Here is an 18,536-nt window from a genome sequence, read left to right on the forward strand (position 1 = left end):
TCCTCCCATCGTCCTCTCTGGTCCTTTCTATTATGTCTATAGCCTTTTATTCGATCTAGTTACTTGCCTGATGTATGACTTACTCTCATCACACATATGAACATAAACATATACTCTGTACATACATGCAAGTACGCATCGGAACGTCCGCCAACAAAATATTCACTGATATAAATTTCTTATGACACACTAAGAAAATGTGTAAACTTAGCATATTTTATTAGCTGCACTCTGCTCGCATAATCCCAAAGCGTTTGCGTTTCACCAGCTAAGCCGAAACGAAACGATACGGCGAAGCGAACCATTGTGGCAGCTAAGCGAGTCAACCGCCGTACTGAGTCAGTTTATTATCTGCTTAGCAATTGCCACATGCACACAATCAGTCCTTTTAAACATTCAAACACACGTAAAAAACGCCATCACATTCCTGGCACAGCAAGTAAACGCAATTGAATCAAGTCCGTCGTCCTTTGTTGTTGAAAAGAAAGTGTACACAGCTATGCAGGATGCCACACTCTGGCATATGACTCACATGTTGCATGCCTCATGCATCAGATTTAAGGCAGTCAGCAAGTGAATGCAACGACAAAGTGCTTTTAAATATTTACACATTCGCATGGCAGTGTAGGAACTATTTATGCACAAACGCATGCGTACATTTTATAGTAGAAAGACATTGTAGATGTTCAGATGTTTAGACAAAAGCCAAAATAAACATCGTCAAGTTTCCAGAAGTTGTTGTCTTGCCTTACACTGCATACTATGGAGGCATATGTATGCCTACCCGCTCACAAACATATACATACGTAACTAGTATTAGTGCAATGCAACAACCATAAATAGATAGAAGCAAGCAAGGCTCTCATGTGCTGTATGTACATACAAATTTAGATATACCCTGCTGGGAAAACAATCAACTGGTTGCTTCTCCGTACGCCAGCAGCATCCTGTATTTGTTGTATGTATGGTACTGCTGCGGTTCAGATTGGCAGCTCGTATTACAATATTAGATAAACAGTTAGTCGCCTGCCTAAAACATTGTTCGGCATTAACATTTGAAGTAAAATAGGGTTTGAGACAAGTTGGCAGGCCTGGTTAAGGCCCGTAAATCTCCCGCAAAATCTTTCCAATCTCTCCAAGAGTCGCCTCATCGGATGTTGTCATTGTCCATGTTTCTGCTTCATATACCAACACATGCATGATGAGTGACTTATAGAGTAAGGTTTTCGTACGTCGAGAGAGGACTTGCCTACTCAGTGCAAAGTAGCATTTGTTGGCAAGAGTGATTCTGAGTTGGATTTCGATGCTGACATTATCATCGGTGTTAATGGTGGCTCCCAAGTGAATGAAATTCTAAACTTTCTCGAAATTATAACTGTCAACAGTGATGTGTGTAAATTTTAAATAGGGCCTCTCCCAGAGTACCGGCTGCATCAAAATAGCTTTCACTTCCTTCCCTCTCTCGTTCAAAAATACCGGTTTCATGCTGCATGATGATGATGACAGTCTTAAAAGGCTCTATGTCACACAGCGGTTTGAAACTGGAATTTACTATACATAATCCTCCAGAGCCCTCATTTTTCAACCAATTTGATTCATTTTTTTGATAAAAGCTTATGAAATTTACAAGGGACCTTTTGAACGCGAGTCTTTAATTTTTATTTGTTTATATAAATTTTCTTTTAATGCAAAGAGCGGATCTATTTTGAGGAAAGTCAATTCCACTATTTCAGTTAATATACAAATTTTATATAATAAACACTAGTTGAAAACAATTGTAGGGTTCCCCAAAAACGGAAATAAAATTTCACTAGACAAATTTTAAATGTGAAAAAAAAAAATTTTACGAAAATTGATATTTTTTTTTTTTTTTTAGAAAAATTGTATGTATGCAGTATTATAAGACATTAAGTAAAAAGCATGTTTCAAGTGGCCAATAACTCACGTTGAATTTTAAATTTTTGTTTGTTTAGCTTACTTATATGAAAGAAATTGTCTAACATTGTCAACAAAAGATTATTCAAAATCAACACGAGTTGTTAGCCCGGAAACCTTTAACGGTTTTAAACTAGTTTTTGTTATGCTGCATTTATTAACTGAAACAAGGAAATCGATTTTCTTCACAATTGCTACTTTCTCTGCACTTTGCACTCAAAAATTTATGATAAACAAATATAAAAAAATTGTGCTCAACAGATCTCTTGTAAACAAAATCAAAGCGTATCGTCTGCGCGCTTAAACTGCCGTTAAACAAATAACCGAATAAGCCTACAGTAGGCCTATTTGACCCATTTATACATACACGCGGCTTTTATTGCGGAAAAATTCTTATAGAATTTAAGAGGCGCAATTAAGCAAAATATTTGAACCATAACAATATTTGGGTATATATATATACATATACATACATACATACCTGCACACATGTCGATTAACGGCTTTCGCTTCAGTACTCGTAGCTACTCAAGAATATCGTTTAAACAAATTCTTCTAATAAGCATAAATATCAACGTAAATACATATGTACATATGTATGTAAGTATGTACATTATACACGAATACATTTACTGGCACTTATGTACATACGTATGTATGTATGTTTGTACGTAGAATAGATTTCGCAGTTAAGTGTGATCTGTCACTTCCAGACACATGTCGTTTGAACTGACATTTTGGGATCAGTTAACGGCGCGATTTCATCGAAACATATTGCTTAAATACATTTGACGGCATTTCATATTGTGAACTCTTCTCGAAAACATGGCTTTTAGTACGGTTTTATTGGCATTTTGGTTACTGCTGCTGTGCCTGCTTGAATTTGTGCTTTCAACCCGTTATTTTACTGTAAGGAAACTTAGACAACCTAGGACTTTGACATATCCCAAAACAGCACCAACTCGTCTACAAGTAAGGAACTGACAAACTGCATAAAGTACGATTCATGTCAAAAGATTGGTACTTAACATGACTAAAAATACATACATACATAACACAATTCGAATCAACTAACTGTGTTTAATTAACAAAAATTTCCTGGGAAAGTAAAAAATAGATAACCGCAAGTGATATAGTGCAAAGTATTGATTAACAAACGTAGTTAGAGTGAAATCATTAACAAGGCTGTGATTCCAAATAGTTATTATACACATTTTGAATACCAAAAAAAAAATTTATTAACTTTGCATTTACACCATCACAAAACACACAGACTAACAAAATTTATATTTAACATATTCGTCAGAGAAAATGAAAATGTAATTTTATGTACTGATTTACTCATGGGAAAAACTCGACTCTTAATTAACTCCGGTTTTAACAGATTTTGGTGCAAAAACTAAATTTTTTTTTAGTAATTACTGAAGCTAAACTATTGAATATTGACTAATAAAGTTCTACTTAAGCGTTCAAAAATGTGGTTAAAGGGCTGTGGCACTACCCACTTATGATAAAATGTTTTATCTCAATAATCACTTTACAAATCTTTCCCAAACATACATTTGAAGGAAATGTATCTAAGCTTTCAATAAATAAAAATTCAGGGTGCCACAATAACAATAATGCCTCACGAAAAATACATTTTTTTAGGTAAACCATTAAGTGCCCCAAAGCCTCTAGGTACACCATATTGTATCCTCATGTGTCATAGTAGACTTGCTAAGGCAACTGCTTCTGTTATGTATATGTATAAGGCATAATCTTTTTTTTTGTCTTTTTGTATCTAATAGATAATTCTCGCACTCGTCTATTGTTCTTTTTTTTGTCTCCATCTATTTCAATCGGTTGACGTGCAAGGCTTTTCTTCCTCAAGTAATTTATTACCCGCTAGCCAGTTTTTTTTACAAAATTAAGACTTAAAGAGACATTAGTCCAATATTTGAACTCGTATATGTAACTCATTACAGATATTCAAATAATACTATTCACTGCTGATTAAAGCTGCACAGAATTATTTACTCTCTGTATCATTAATCAAAAATTATGATTTTATTATTATTATTCTCTCTTATTTGGCGCTGTAACCGTGTAAGCAATTTTGGCCGGGTTCAACAAAGCAAGCCCGTAGTTTCTCTTCTGTGCCAACTGATGCCAATTTGAAATGCCAAGGCTCCCTCTTCCTCTGCTACGACCAGCAGGTTCCGAGTTAAATACTTTCAAAGCTGGAGCGTTAGTGTCCATTCGAACATCCATACATCTCATTGCTCTATCGTCTGTGATCCTCGCCGTCGCCAACGCGCAAAGGGATACCAAATTCAGACATCGCGGCATAAAGACAACTCCTTTTCGAGCTGTCGAAAACGCCTTTTTAGATGGTGTGTGTCGATCCTATTCTCGCGGGCCTTTTCCCAAATTTGGCGTTTTGTGAATACCTGAACTATGGTGGATTTGCAAGATCTGAAGCCACACTTATTTGGTCCAATCAGTTCGTTCACGGTCGGCTTCAGTCTTTCACATAATACACTTGATAAGACCTGTTACCTGTACTTAGAAGGCTCATCCCGTGGTAGCTGGCGCGTATGGCGAGGACGCCTGTCTTGTGGATTGAGCAGAGCAGCATTTTGGATAAGAGTTGATGCATGCACCTTATCAACTCCTCACGGCCGTACTTGAACAGCTCAGCTGTCAGGCCGTCAGCTCCAGCAGTTTTTTTGTCATAATCAGGCGATGGGACATCGACACCACCATCATCGACTGGGGGCTCGGGTTCGTCTTGTTTCAGTGCTGCTGCCATTAATAGGATGATCACGTGGTTGTTCTTACGGGAGTTCGCCCCGGTTTTAGAACCTTCCGTAATTCACCTAACTCTCCGGTAAAAATTTTCTGGAGTTTTTCCTGTCCGCCAGCATTTCAAGCTCTTCGTATTTCGGCCTCACTCTTCTTATTGCGGCAAATACGTTTCGCTTCCCTCTTCACATCTCTATAGCAGTCCCACATGCGTAGCTCGCGTTGCGCCTGATTGCAGCGTGGCCCTGTAGGCGGAATCTTTTTACATTCCCCATTATACCAGTGGTTCGTTCGGGCTCGCTGTAATCCGACTTCTTCGTCGGCGGCGGTTTGTAATGAGTGGGTAATGTGGCTCCACTGCTCACATATTTATGTCGGTTTGTTGAAGAGTGCTCTCTGAGAGTAGGTATGAAAATAGAATGCTTTGGCTGTCTGTATTAACTGCAGCTTTTCGACGTTGAGATTTCCTTACATTGTTGGACGCAGATTCTTTGCTGCGCAGAGGTGGGTGCGTATCTTGGCTTCAAAAAGATAGTGGTGTACGTCGATGTGAGTTCCTTGGATGCTTCGTCCTCCTCTTCCTTCTGGGCAAAGGCACAAATGAGCGATAAGTTAATGAGTCTTGCTTAACTGCTTAACTGAATACACATTTATATAGCGAGCCGCCATGACCCAAGGCTGCAACACAAAAAATACGTCGTTTTCCAAGTTTTGTCTTAAACTACTAATGCATGTTTAAAAAAAATAAAATAAAATTCGTAGTCTGGAAATTTCTCCATTTATCGAGCACTTTTATGGATTTTTTTTTTTATTTTTGCACCATTTATGCGACAGAGGCACCATTTTTCAATGTTTAGAGGCTGTTTCATATTTTTAATCGACTTCCAAAAACGGAGGAGGTTATCAGTTCGCTATTGCGCTAAACTCGGTAGATGCTAAATAAAATAACCGTTTAAAAATTTTTAACAAACATACATACACAATTATATACACACAACCACGCAAAAATAAATACTGCCTACATATTTTAACACACTTTAATGCCTAACACAAAGCAAAACCACATATTCCTAACAAAAAATTAACTAAACCAATAACGTTTTAAGTGGTAACCAAAGTAGTTTTGTGATCTAAAAATACAAATTCTTACATAAATTTTTATGAATGTATGTATGTACCCTCGTACATATCTACATTGTGTGCAAATTTCATTTTCAACTTAGTTCATTGGCGGTATTGGTATACCCGTTGAAGATTTACTCTATGAATCGGTCACCTCTGGCTACGTATTAAAAGCTGAATATTTTCTGCCTACCAAGGCAGAGGAAATGAGACCACAATATCTGACGCCACAAAATGTAAATCGACGCAGCTTTAGAGATATTGTTGAGCACAATTATACAACTGCGCATGCATACAATGTCAGTGCGAAGCATCATCATCAGTCTGGTATACTGGGTCGGCGGCACGAGAGTTTTGGTACTAATTTGCAGGGTAAACAGAAGACGGCATCTGCTTATCGTTGGATTATCTACAAAGGCATGGAGACTCTGATGAATCGGTGCGTGTGATATTTTTTTTTATTTATTTTTTACCATTTATTTATTTACTCAATTTGTGTTCTTTTTTTATTTGCCGGTGTAGTGCCGGTCTTTCGGGACGTGAGTGTATGCTACGCAGCATTTGTGAGCACGCGGCGTTGCCATTTCACTATGAAAGTGGGATTTTGTCAGAGATACTGCATATTATATTAACGTAAGAATCTGCTATGTATGTGTTAACATAGTTATCTATAAAGGTAGGTACATTAGGGTGTTTCAAATAAAGTAAAGTCGGTATCGTAATGACCCCACCACCTAGGACTGTTCTATATCGAAAAAAATATACATTTTTTTTTAGTCCAAAAATATGTAGAGGTCTCTCAAAGCGCTTAAAGATTTACGTGTATTTTATACGAGGAAAACAATATTTCGTTTAAATGGTATATAATCCTTGAAAATCTATATTTTTTCTGGCTGTTTCTGTGAAATAATCTATTTTGGAAATGTAATCTCTTTACGCTCCTGAGTTAATTTGGAACTTAAACGGACATGAAAAAACTGGAAATAATTTGGAAAATATTGGAATAAAAGTATCGATCGAAATGAAATTAAAGCGTTTTTAGCCGAAAAAAAAAACTTTAATATTCAAAAGGTGATAAGTTAGTATCGCACTTACCTGTATTTAATTAAATGTTATTTTTTTTTAATTTTTTATCTCATTTCATTTTTTTATTTTAAACTATTTTTTTGTTTTGGATTTTTATTTTTTATTTTTTCAAAACTAAATATATTTTTTTTTTGTTACGAGCAGGCCTTCCCGTTCGCATGATGAACTGGTTCATCCTAACGACCGAGCATATGGACATGCCGAGCGCCTGGGCCGAAGTGGCGGAGACTGTGCTGGAACATACTTTGCATGCGCTTACACGCCTATAGAACAAATTTCGACCGTTTTCGATCTAGATGTTGCATATAATACATAAACAATAATAAAAATAAGTAAAAATTGCTTGTGAATAAGAGTAAATATAATCTTGTAAATAGTTTTGATACTTTTTTCTACTTTTTTTAATTCTAGTGAATTTAGCACTTGAAGTCGAAACAATTCCATTAGCGATAAATTATAAATATATCGTTTTGGTCGGGTAATTATTCCAATTAAAATAACGAAATGTTCTATCTCTCAATTTGACAGGAACTATTTTTATTTTATTAAAAATTATTGGCAACTAGCGCATCGCTGCTAATATCATTCGCGTTCATTGTGTCAAGATCGCTGGAATATCCTTCCATAGAGTAAGAAATTATCTAAATAATTGAAGTCGGAATGATTTTTTTTTTATAAAATAGTATCAGCAGCAAATAATGTTGCTCATACGCCATGTACGTGGTTTATCACACTTAGGGCCGTTAACTTATCTACATTACAAAAAAAAATTAGAACAGGACTTTTTATTAACAGCGGTCGACCCTCCGCAGGCAATGGCAAACCTCCTAATGTATTTCTGTCTTGAGGAGGCTTCTCATAAAATATATTTGCCGTTCGGAGCCAAAAATGGGGTGTAAAATTAAAGCGCTTTGCCTGTAGATTTACAAACAGGTTTTATTTTTTCGAAAAGAGTGGCCACCTGTTTAACAATTAAATTCAAATTATTTAATAAACAATCCGCACCGATCGTTCAATTTTCCAAAATGAGGTTTCAAATTCAAAGGCTTGGTCTGCAGATGTGGAGTAAAGTTTTACTTTTTGAAAACAGTTGCCACCTTTTTAAAAATGTTATTCAAATCATTTAAAAAATAAATCAATTATTACAAAATGGGTATCCATCTAAATGGTTTTGAAAAGCTTTCTTTCCTAACTTAACTATGTTGAGGTTGCCACCTGTTTGAAAAATCCAATTCAATTTGAATTAAGGGAATTAGGTCAGAGATGTATGTATCACCATATGGGTGTCAAACGGAAGGGGTTTCAGAAAGTAATAGTTTGAATATATTTTGAAGAAGGTTGCCACCTGCTCGAAATGTAGAATTTCGAAGTTATATGAAATATCAAAATATGGATGTCCAACGAAAGAATGTTAAAAAGTCTTTAGTTTGAACAGAGAATATTTTTTAGGTGTTGCCACCTGCTTAAAAGGTTAAATTTAAATTATTTAATAAGTTAAATGAATTATTAAAATATGGATATCAATGGAAGGGGGTTTGAAAACTCTTTATTTCTGGACTATATTTAGCGGGGTTGCCACATGTTTAAAAAACCAAATTCAGCTTAATTCATCAGTTAATTAAAATATGTATCGCAATGTAAGAAGGAGAGTTAACAAAGTTTAGCTTGAAAATACTTTTGAAGAAGGCTGCTAGCTGTTTGAAAGGTCTCATTTAATTAGCTAGTAAAAAAAATGTATGAAACATAAAAATACGGGAGTCAAACTAGGTACTTAAAACATTCGACGCCTTAACAGCTCATTAAAATGGCATGCCTATGAACCAGTTTTAAATGATGTTGGTATATGATTGCAATTTTCTTCATAAACAGTTATTATTTTCCAATCTAGATGCCTGGAATTCGAAGTGAGGAACACATACAATGACCAAAATATAAATTAGGACTTTTGTTTATTATTTTCTTATGAAAGTAAAGCTCCTTTCCTAACAAAAACCAAATAAATCCAAATATCTCAAAGTTTACACTGCTGGCAAATGTAAATAAGGATTTAAATTTAAAAACTAATTAATGCTTAAAGTAAAATCTGTGGAAAATTAACAATAAAATACTTTTTTCGCAAAATCTATAAATGACCCTTTTATTTCTGAAAAAACCTGGGTAACAGTTATTCGTCGCCACGCTGTAGTATTTAAATTTTATGAAAATAAGGCTAATAGCAAAATCTGGCTGGGCGGTAAAAATAGAAATAAATTTAAATCAACCGAAAAACGCCGGCGGTAAAAACGCTGCCGCCGCAATTATGAGCCATTCCATAGACCTTTGTAAATTTAATTTTGACAGCCGTTAACCGTCGACCGCTCTACCATCGTCCAGTGTAATTCTGGGTAGAGCTTTTTAAACATTAGAAGCAACAACAAAATACACGTAAAGGTTGTTTTTGCCCTAATGCTACAACCGGTTTGATATGCCTTGGTGTACACTAAAATATCTATGTCTNGTCGACCGCTCTACCATCGTCCAGTGTAATTCTGGGTAGAGCTTTTTAAATATTAGAAGCAACAACAAAATACACGTAAAGGTTGTTTTTGCCCTAATGCTAACCGGTTTGATATGCCTTGGTGTACATTAAAATATCTACATATGTGATCGTCAATGATCAGAAGTTCTGGTATGATTTGCTCAACTCATAAAGGAATTAAATAGTATTGCCAAGCTCTCCCCGTAAGCTACATAGTATGCATGTATTTCGCTCCAAAAAGTTTTCGGTAACTAAATAATTCCAAAAACCATTACTTCATATTTTAGAAATTTTAATACCAAAGTCATGAACACAAACAATGTGTGCGTATATAGTACATACATACATAAACCTATACACAACGGATAAACAATTGAATAACAATAAATTTCAAAATCAACTAAGTATGGCCACTCATATAAAATAGTACAGAACAAATGAGTTTCCTATAACACATTCCTTATCCTTACAATCGCTCGATAATTGGCTGCTCCAAAGTCTCAATCGCTGTCATTGCCAATGAGCTACTCGACACCGTATTTATTGGATCTGCTGAAGTAAAACTATGCTGCGCTGTAAGATTGCGGCGTCGATAGAATACTGTAGCTATCAATAAACCCAAAAGCAGCACAATTATAATCGTTATACCAATGCCAAGTCCAAGTGATGATGCAGGAATAACTATGGAAAAATTAAGCAATTAATAAAAAGAAAGAAAAGCAAAATGAGTGGAAAATGCTTCTCATTTGAAGAACCTTAAAGTTTTCTTTTGTATGGCCGCCTACCGGTTTGACGCAGGCGCAGTGCAAATATCGATGTGCGTTTGTCGGCATAGGTGACAAATTGACATTTCCACGTGCCAAAATCCTCACTTTTAGTTTCACTTATCTGTGCGCCACATTCACCCCACAGCAAGCCGCGTCCGTAGTACTTCACGTGGCTGCAAGCGAAGAAACATACGGACAACATGTAGTATTAGAATTAAGCTAGTAAATATTTAATAGCGCATTGAAATATTACCCCGCAGTCTTAATGCTATTAGCTGTGCCGACCAAATGTACCCGACCTTCAGGATCAATGAATGCGCAATGTGTAAGCGGTTCCTCAAAAGCACTCTGACACATCAGCTCGGCCGTCTTGCCTTGTTTCAGCTTCAACGATTCAGTGAGCACTTCGCCGGCTTTTGGTTTTACTACAACCTAAAATGCAGCAAATGGAACGACTTTTAAATCATCAAGATACATCGAGAGGGTACTAACTTCGAAATTCTGCAACACTTCCTTAGCGTAGTCATGTCCACGCGCGCCACATACCCAGCTGCCAGCCATTACTGGCATATTGATGAAGTGACATTGGCCGTATGTGCGTGTACGCTCAAATCGTATGGGATCCGGAAAGTAAACTGTATTATTTGGATCGCGCAAATAGCAATCGTCTATGATGAAGGGCACTTCGCAGGTAAATAGCTCTATGGTAGTATCTGCATCGTAAGCACGTATTTGCTTTACCTCCTTTGAAGCGAATAGTTCGTCAGCCATTATTTGGTCCTTTGGTTTTCCAATGTAGAAAAGACAACCCGTTGGAGGTGTTGTTTCAGTGTTGTAAATACGCCACAAACCCAACTCTGACTCCGCTAGAGGCGTTGGGACTGCTAGCGCACACAGCTGCTTCGAATACCTGCAATGTCAAGGAATGTGTGTATTAACAAGAAGGCGGATAAACTCATTTAAATCAAGTAGCTCATTCGAGTATTCAAAATTTTGGACGAATCGCCAATCCTTGCTTTGATTCTGTTATTAATTCTTTATCGGTTCCCAAGTGATATACGGATGTTTAAGCTTAACCCTTATCTTACCAATTCGGGTGTGCACTACCACCTGCTTCAACCTAAGTTCGATAGCCGGTACCACAAACAGCCGAACAGTACTCAGCAAGTAATGGTAAACCTTCGAGTGTATTTCCATCTTGAAAAGGCTTCGGCTACAAAATCAAAAAAAAAACGGTACCTGCTGAAGGAGACCAACTCCCTGGACTACTCTAAAATTTATATCACACTTGATACACTACAGCCACTTATTAAATTTTTTTTTTTTAATTTTTTCCGGACATTGCGAATGTGTGAACCTCTGTTGGCTTCAGGCACATGCTCTCAAAGAATGAGTATGAGACATTTGGCACCTGAAGCTGAGGTCCAGTAAATCCACTCATAAACTGGTTGAATCGGAATAATAGGATGAGAATAAAATTTAAATGTTTTATAAAAAATGTTCGCCAATGAAAAAAAAATGTTTGGTATGCAGTTATATAGATCATTAAATACTAAAATTTAATTTACCTTTTTTTAAAGAAAGCTAATAAAATTTGCAAGAGACCAGTAGAGCTCGATTTTTGAAATTGTGTTTGTTTGTATTAATTTTTTTGTTAGTGCGAAGTGCAGAAAAAGTAGCAATTTAGTAGAAACTCGATTCTCCTGTTCCAGTTAATAAATGTTACATAATAATAACTAGTTGACAATAATTGTAGGGTATCCCAAAACGAAAGAAAAAAATTTAAGGCTATAAAAAATGTTCAGCAAAATATTTTTTTTGTTTTTGGTTTTTATAAAAAAATTTTTGGTATGCAGTTTTATAGATCATTAAATTTTAATATAATAAAGTTTTGTATTCAATACAAAAAATCTTTGCGCTTTTTTATTTGACCACTTCTTTACTTATCCATGGGTTTTCTTCATTTGTAACTTGATTTTTTTGTAAGTGTTTCCACTTTCACCGACCGCCGCGAGGCTAAGCAAATTCAATGTTTGTTAATGTCAACGGATTTTATTTCGCTTTTAAAAAGCTTTATTTCGCACCAGTATGCGTTATTTCCGTTTGTTTTGTTACATGTCAGCTATCGCATCTGGCAATTTGGAGAGGACGCAATTAAGTCCCTGAATCGTTATATACTATATGTACTTTACGAGTGAAACTAAGTAGAAAACTTTCAAGCTTTGGTGTAAAAAAAAAATCTAAAACACAGACATGCAAGTTAAAAACATACTCACAGTGTATCATATGCCGAATAGCGTCCATTAAACAATCCCTCCATAATGTATAACTCCTTCCTACGTCCCGGCATTTCTACCTGGCAACCCTGCACCACGCTATTGAGCTGACAGCGCATCACTACCTCGTCATCTCCTTCCGTTACAGTGGCCGTCGTATACATGCTACTATTCTTAGCTTGCACAGTTATGTGCTCAATACTTTGTGTCATACTGCCCAAATTGTGCGTATAACAAACGAATGTTCGATTCGGCCGAATATGCGTGTAAATATTGCATGAATTCCAAACTTCGTCTTTATTATTGTAATCAATGATTTTACATTGCGTTGTAGCTGACGCAGGTAGAGTACATGAAATGGTGCCATCACCAATGGCCAATTGGACGCTGGTATTTAGATATTTCTTCTGCATAGAAAGTATGGATACTTTCAAGTCTCCTTGTTCGTAGTCTCCAAAGGCATTTTCAGCTTCCAACGTCCACATTCCAGCTGATTCAGAAGATAACTTATTTACACGTATGCCGCATCTGTGGTTGGAGAAGGGCAACACTTCTTCGCCACGTGTCGTTAGAATGGCTTCAACGGAATTTTTCAAATCGATATTAACTTTCGCATCACCTGTAGATAGTAGATGTAGAGTATTCGAAATTTCAGAATATAGAAATAAAAGGAACTGATAAATTTCTCCTACCTTCAAATTTATACCAACAATTCTCTACTGCTCCAAACGTCTTTGGCAACTCTAAATATACTGTGAAACCTTCACCCGCCATTACCGACAACGCATCGCTTGGACGTATTGTGCCAGCACAAAAAGGCACATAGGCGAATGCAAGCACTAAAAGCTCTTTCATTTTAAAATTCATAACAAAATGCAAAAATATATATTTAGGTACATGTGTTATTTCAACAACTGCTATAAATTGCAGTAGCACAGCCAAATTTTTAGATTTTTTTCCTTAATCCCAAACACTCAAAAATCTCGTCACGACCTGCGATCTCAAATACTCAGTTTGAAATGACGACAGAATACGTAGATCTTCTATATTAACTAGTAGCCAACAGTATTGTGAGTAAGTATATGGATATGTATGTATGTACGTATAGGCTCATACAAAAAAGCTCGATGCGATCCATCAAGAAGGCGTTAATCAGTTAAAATAACAAACAAGCATGTACATATATAAAAAATGCTAACAAATGAAGCAGCATCATATTTAAAGTTGAGTTGCTGGAGCAAAATCATCACTAGACTCTTGCCAAAAATCAAAACGTCTCCAGAGAAAAGATAATCAATGAAAAGTTTGTCCACAATTGTGGATTTGTTCAGTTCGAATAATGGGACTTTATACAATCATATTTGACGTAACTATTGATAAACTCTTATGCAAGCATACACTCCGACAAATAACTATAGCACTCTCAGCTTAGGGTAAGTGCTTTGCTAATGCCGTGCTGTTAGTTTCGTTTAACAGGTTATTCTGCGCGGGTAACAAAAGTTTGGTATCCGTTAAATAAAATAAAATCACTTTTTAATTCCTAAAGCCACATTGTTAAGCTGGGGGATCAGGTTCATATTCTCCACTGGTTTCAGTACTGATACCATTCAACAGTGTAAAAAGTAGTATATCTATAATTTACAAAAATTCGCACTGGTTTTGAAATCTTATTCTCCCTCTCTCTCTCTCTGAGAGCAGGTATGTGTATGAAGTGGCGAAGATATTGGCGTTTTTTTATGAATTCAACTTTCCGACGTTGAGCTTTCCTTACAATACTGGACGCAAAATGTTTGCTGCACATAGGCGTGGACATAACTTAGCTTTGACAAAATAATGATCCGAGTCGATGTTTTTCACTCGGGGTGTACGTACAGCTAAAACACTAGAAGCGTGTCTTCATTCTATCACAACACGGTCGTTTTAGTTTCTCGTTTTTCGATCTGGAGACAACTGGATCGACCTTTTTATGCTGGAACCCCAGTTCCACATACTGCAATGTTTTGGGCACCAGCGAAATCAATCAGCCTCCGTATATTATCGGATGTTTCGTCGTGGAGGTTGAATTTGCCGACGGTGGAACCAAAAATGCATTCCTTGTTCACTCTGTCATTAAAATCGCCGAGCACGAGTTTGATATCGTGACGAGGGTAGCACCCTTACGTGTGTTCCAAGCGTTCATAGAAGAGATCCTTGGAAGGCTCGTCCTTCTCTTCCGTCGTAGGCGTAGGCGAGAATGAGCGCGAACTTGAAGTATCTCACTTTAACGCTCACCCAGTAGAATAATCGAGATGTCGAGGTCGACGAAGTCTCTCTTTCTCTGATCACAAATCCAACAACGAATTTACACTCCTTTTCATGCAGATGTGGTAGCCGTCGCGAGGACGTGTGGTTTTTCTGCCTTACTCCGAGAACATCAACCACCTGCAGAGTGACACCTGGCAACCCTGCATGGGAGGGAGGCAATGTTGTTATATTCATTGGAAGTTTGTTTTACGTGCCAAGTCCCAAACCAGACGTACAACCAACTGGGGAAATTTTTAAAGACACTTTTATGAAGTGATTCGCGTGCTCCAAGGCAGACACCCAGTTGCAGCTGCCTCCATGATAAACAAACACTGCAGTCTTCGGTGACCCCCTAAATTAAAGCTCCATCCCCTTCGTGTCGTGTAGACTACCCCGCAGTCTTCTAAGGGCAGAACTCTCGGAGAGGATATGCTCCGCTGTATTCTTCTTCGTTCTGCATCTTCTACAGATCTTACGGTTAGTCAGAGCCAGTTTTAAGGCATGAGTACCAGTTAGAACACTCACCAGCAGCCTAATGTCCTTCATCTTGAGGGAAAGGAGAAACTTCTTCAACTTCATATCATATGCTCTGCACGTAATCCTGGACACCCTGCAGCTTTCGTTTTGTTCAACGCCTTCTGCACCTTCCGGAACATGCACAGGTCGAGTTCCCGTTTAATCGCTTGGAGGAAAATCGGCACCTCCTCTATCAGCATGGTTTCCGACAAAGCACCCTCTGTGGCAAGCCTGTCGGCATTCTCGTTGCCCGCGATGCCGATGTGCCCCGGAACGCAGTACATATGTACGTCACTATTGGTATGTAGCATATTCAGAGCTGCCCTGCACTCCGAAGTTCCCTATGATTAATACCTCCGTCGAGAAAATGCTGTAATAGTTTAGCAACTTATAAGATTTGTTTAGGTGGAGCTCCGAGCATACAACTGCCGCCCCTACGTCTTTCCCCATCTTGGATCCATCGGTGTAGATATTCACCGAGCCAGCACTCCGCATGCCTTCACGCCAGCATTTCTTTGACCTCTATGGTGGCCTCGAAGTTCCTTCCAAAGTGCGTCCGGGATCACATGGTCAATCCGTCCAAGTTGACGCTATAATACTGTGACCGTCAAACCTGCACACAAACTAACCCGCGAACACAGGGCACAATGGGTGTTTTTTGTAAAATTCGCCGGAAGGCAATCCTCTTACGCTTATATGCTCATTGTTGTTGTTGTAGCGGCACCACCAAAGAAGAGGGGCGTTAGATGACTAGGAATGAGCTGATCTGTGAGGAAGTGGTTGGTGTCATGGGGACACCAATGCGACTCCGCATGCCGGACACTCATTGGTAATATCGGGATCGGGTCTGGATAAGTAGCTGTTTAAGCGACTGTAATATCCAGACCGTAATTGGGGCCAGAGTAAAGCGGGTTTCCCGTGGCATTAGAAGCTCTGTGTCTCCAATGTGTGGGAATTGGGCTCCAATCACGCCATTTATAAGTCAAGAGTCATGGTAGATACTGGCCGACTCTATGAATACCGTTGATCTCTCGTCGGATCCAAAGGTTGTTGGAAGGAGATCCGGACCACGTTCATATATTCACAAATATTCCTTCTGACGTGCCTGGACGGACCTCTTTCTCCAGTGCTCACGTCTGTGGCAGTGCGGCAGTCGTGAGCATATGAGATCAAAGAAACTGCCTCCAGTGGCTGAGGAACCTATGAGATATGGAAGTAAAGCATTATGGGAAGAAAATACCACATTTGTAGTTGTTGTTGTTGTAACGGCTACTAATCCCCGCTCGGGTCGGCTCATCCGTAAAAGTTGTCGTCAGGCTCAGCTAGATGGAGGCCCGGGAAGGGCGAAACTTCCATAGTGTCTGCCCATAGGGACAGGGGCGTTAGCTGGTGGGGTTTCGGGGGCATGCGAAGAGGTGCCGTGAGTCATGTGGCGACTCTCCGCATGCCGGCTCTCGTTGGGCCACATCTTCGTTCACTCTGCTGAGATTCGAGTGTAGCCTGCTGCAATATCCAGAGCGCAGTTGGGCTATTGTGGTGCGAGTCTCCCGAGGCAGACAAAGTTCTGTTCTGTCCACGTCGGGTTGTTGTGTGCCCAAAACGGCATTCATAGGTCGAGAGTCTATATAACTCAGGACCGGCTCCCTGTGCGTCTGTGGCGCTCTACTAGGAACTGCTTGCAGAGCATTGTGTTATGCTCCTTAATGGGGAGCATCTGGGCCTCGTCGTGCAGATGGTGTTGAGGCAACATCAGAAGGTAACTCCGACGATTTTCGGGTTATCCACGGTCGGAATTGGTTCGCCATCGACGCGAATACCCAGTTGCAGTCTGACCTCCATCGTCCAGGTTATAAAGAGGATTGCCCAGGATTTCGTAGGGGAGAGGGTTAGGCTCCTTGCAGTGAAGAAGCGAGAAAGTCCGGAGAGGTAGCCGTTTACTTTCGAGCACAAGTCATCAATTGCATTCGCAGACGCCATTATCGAGCAGTCGTCAGCATAAGAGACAATCGACACTCCCTTGTTGGTTGAGGGAGCTTTAATGTATAGTAATTAAACAGCAGCGAGGAAAAGACACAATTTTGGGGGAACCCCCTTTAATTTTTCTCAGTTTGCTGGTTTTGTCTCTAAAAATTACTGACGAATATCGACCACTCTGATAATTCGTCGACCACCGTTTGAGTCCTCTTGGGGGAGAGGAAGCCTAAATATCATCAACGCTCTTACAGGGGCGGTTACGGTTTAGGTCACGAGTTATCTGAGTGTGAGTGAGGGTTAAGTGCTGTTGTCATACTGTGCACTTTGCGGAACCCATGTTGATGTCCCCCAAGAGTGGTTGTTGTTGTAGCAGCATACAAATTCCCCAAAGACTTTTTGGGGAGTGTTGCTGGAGTGACAGTCCTTGGCCAGATATAAATCTGGGTCGTTCCGGTTACGTAGACCCGACTGTCGTGGGAACGTGTCCCCCAAGAGTCAGGTGGTTCGTGTAGTGCGGGAATAGCAGAGCCTCAAGTGTCTTCGCTACTGGGGAAAGGAGAGTTATCGGACGATAAAAACCAAGTTTTTCAACATCAGCATTCTGTCGGCTTCTATGGCTTTGGAGGCTTTCGCCATCCCGGTGGCTACCCAAACTTCAACGCTGGTGTTAAAAAGAAGCGCACTAACTTTGTCAGTTTGTGCAGTATTCTGGTCACAAAGCTAATACGAGATCCAGAAGCTGCAAAACAAATGCGAGAACCTGAAAATTGTTACCACGAAAATATTAATTAAATAATCAAAAAGTTACATACCATTACATACCATACATATTACACAGCTTGTGATCTCGACCCCATACATTCCAGTAGGGTTTGTCCTCTTTTTTTAAAGATTGATTGTCAAGCTTCCTATGGCCTAACGAAAATTTTAAACGCTTACATGAATGCAATCTAACACCCTGACGCATGACCTTCGTGCCGCAATTCTGTTCATGTTCCTCCATATTAATATAGCGTTACCATAAATAAATATACTACTACATACTAGTTATAGAATACCCTATCGGACATATTTTGAAAATCAACCTTTTGTAAAAAAGTCAGTAGATTACTATTGCAATTTAAAAGCAATTACCAAAATTTTTAACATTATGCATCTAAAAATCCATTTTATCCATACTTAACTTCCACTTAGTACCAACGTTAGTTATGTTAAATCTCAGAAAAGAATGGCAAATGATAAATCGTTTAAATTTTTTTTTATTTTTTTATT

The 18,536-nt window shown here is 38.6% G+C and overlaps 2 protein-coding genes across 2 annotated transcripts; one reads left to right on the forward strand and one right to left on the reverse strand.

The window, feature by feature from the left end:
- The first annotated feature begins 2,643 nt into the window (after window positions 1–2,643).
- Window positions 2,644–7,246, forward strand: LOC108366868 (uncharacterized). The gene is made up of 4 exons (XM_017621346.1): window positions 2,644–2,907; window positions 5,946–6,283; window positions 6,367–6,477; window positions 7,075–7,246. The coding sequence occupies exons 1-4, from the start codon at window positions 2,761–2,763 to the stop codon at window positions 7,244–7,246; spliced, it is 768 nt and encodes a 255-aa protein (XP_017476835.1). The 5' UTR covers window positions 2,644–2,760.
- A 2,280-nt stretch (window positions 7,247–9,526) lies between these two features.
- On the reverse strand, window positions 9,527–13,788 carry LOC108366869 (uncharacterized). The gene is made up of 6 exons (XM_017621347.1): window positions 13,184–13,788; window positions 12,492–13,110; window positions 10,708–11,125; window positions 10,469–10,647; window positions 10,234–10,388; window positions 9,527–10,129 (listed from the first exon to the last, which is right to left on the reverse strand). Exons 1-6 carry the CDS (start codon window positions 13,356–13,358, stop codon window positions 9,915–9,917), a joined length of 1,761 nt encoding a protein of 586 aa, XP_017476836.1. The 5' UTR covers window positions 13,359–13,788; the 3' UTR covers window positions 9,527–9,914.
- Window positions 13,789–18,536: the final 4,748 nt, after the last annotated feature.

The sequence above is a fragment of the Rhagoletis zephyria genome, unplaced genomic scaffold (assembly GCF_001687245.7).
Source record: "Rhagoletis zephyria isolate East Lansing unplaced genomic scaffold, Rhagoletis_zephyria_1.1 Rzeph_scaffold_02427, whole genome shotgun sequence".
Classification (NCBI taxonomy): Eukaryota; Metazoa; Arthropoda; class Insecta; order Diptera; family Tephritidae; genus Rhagoletis; species Rhagoletis zephyria.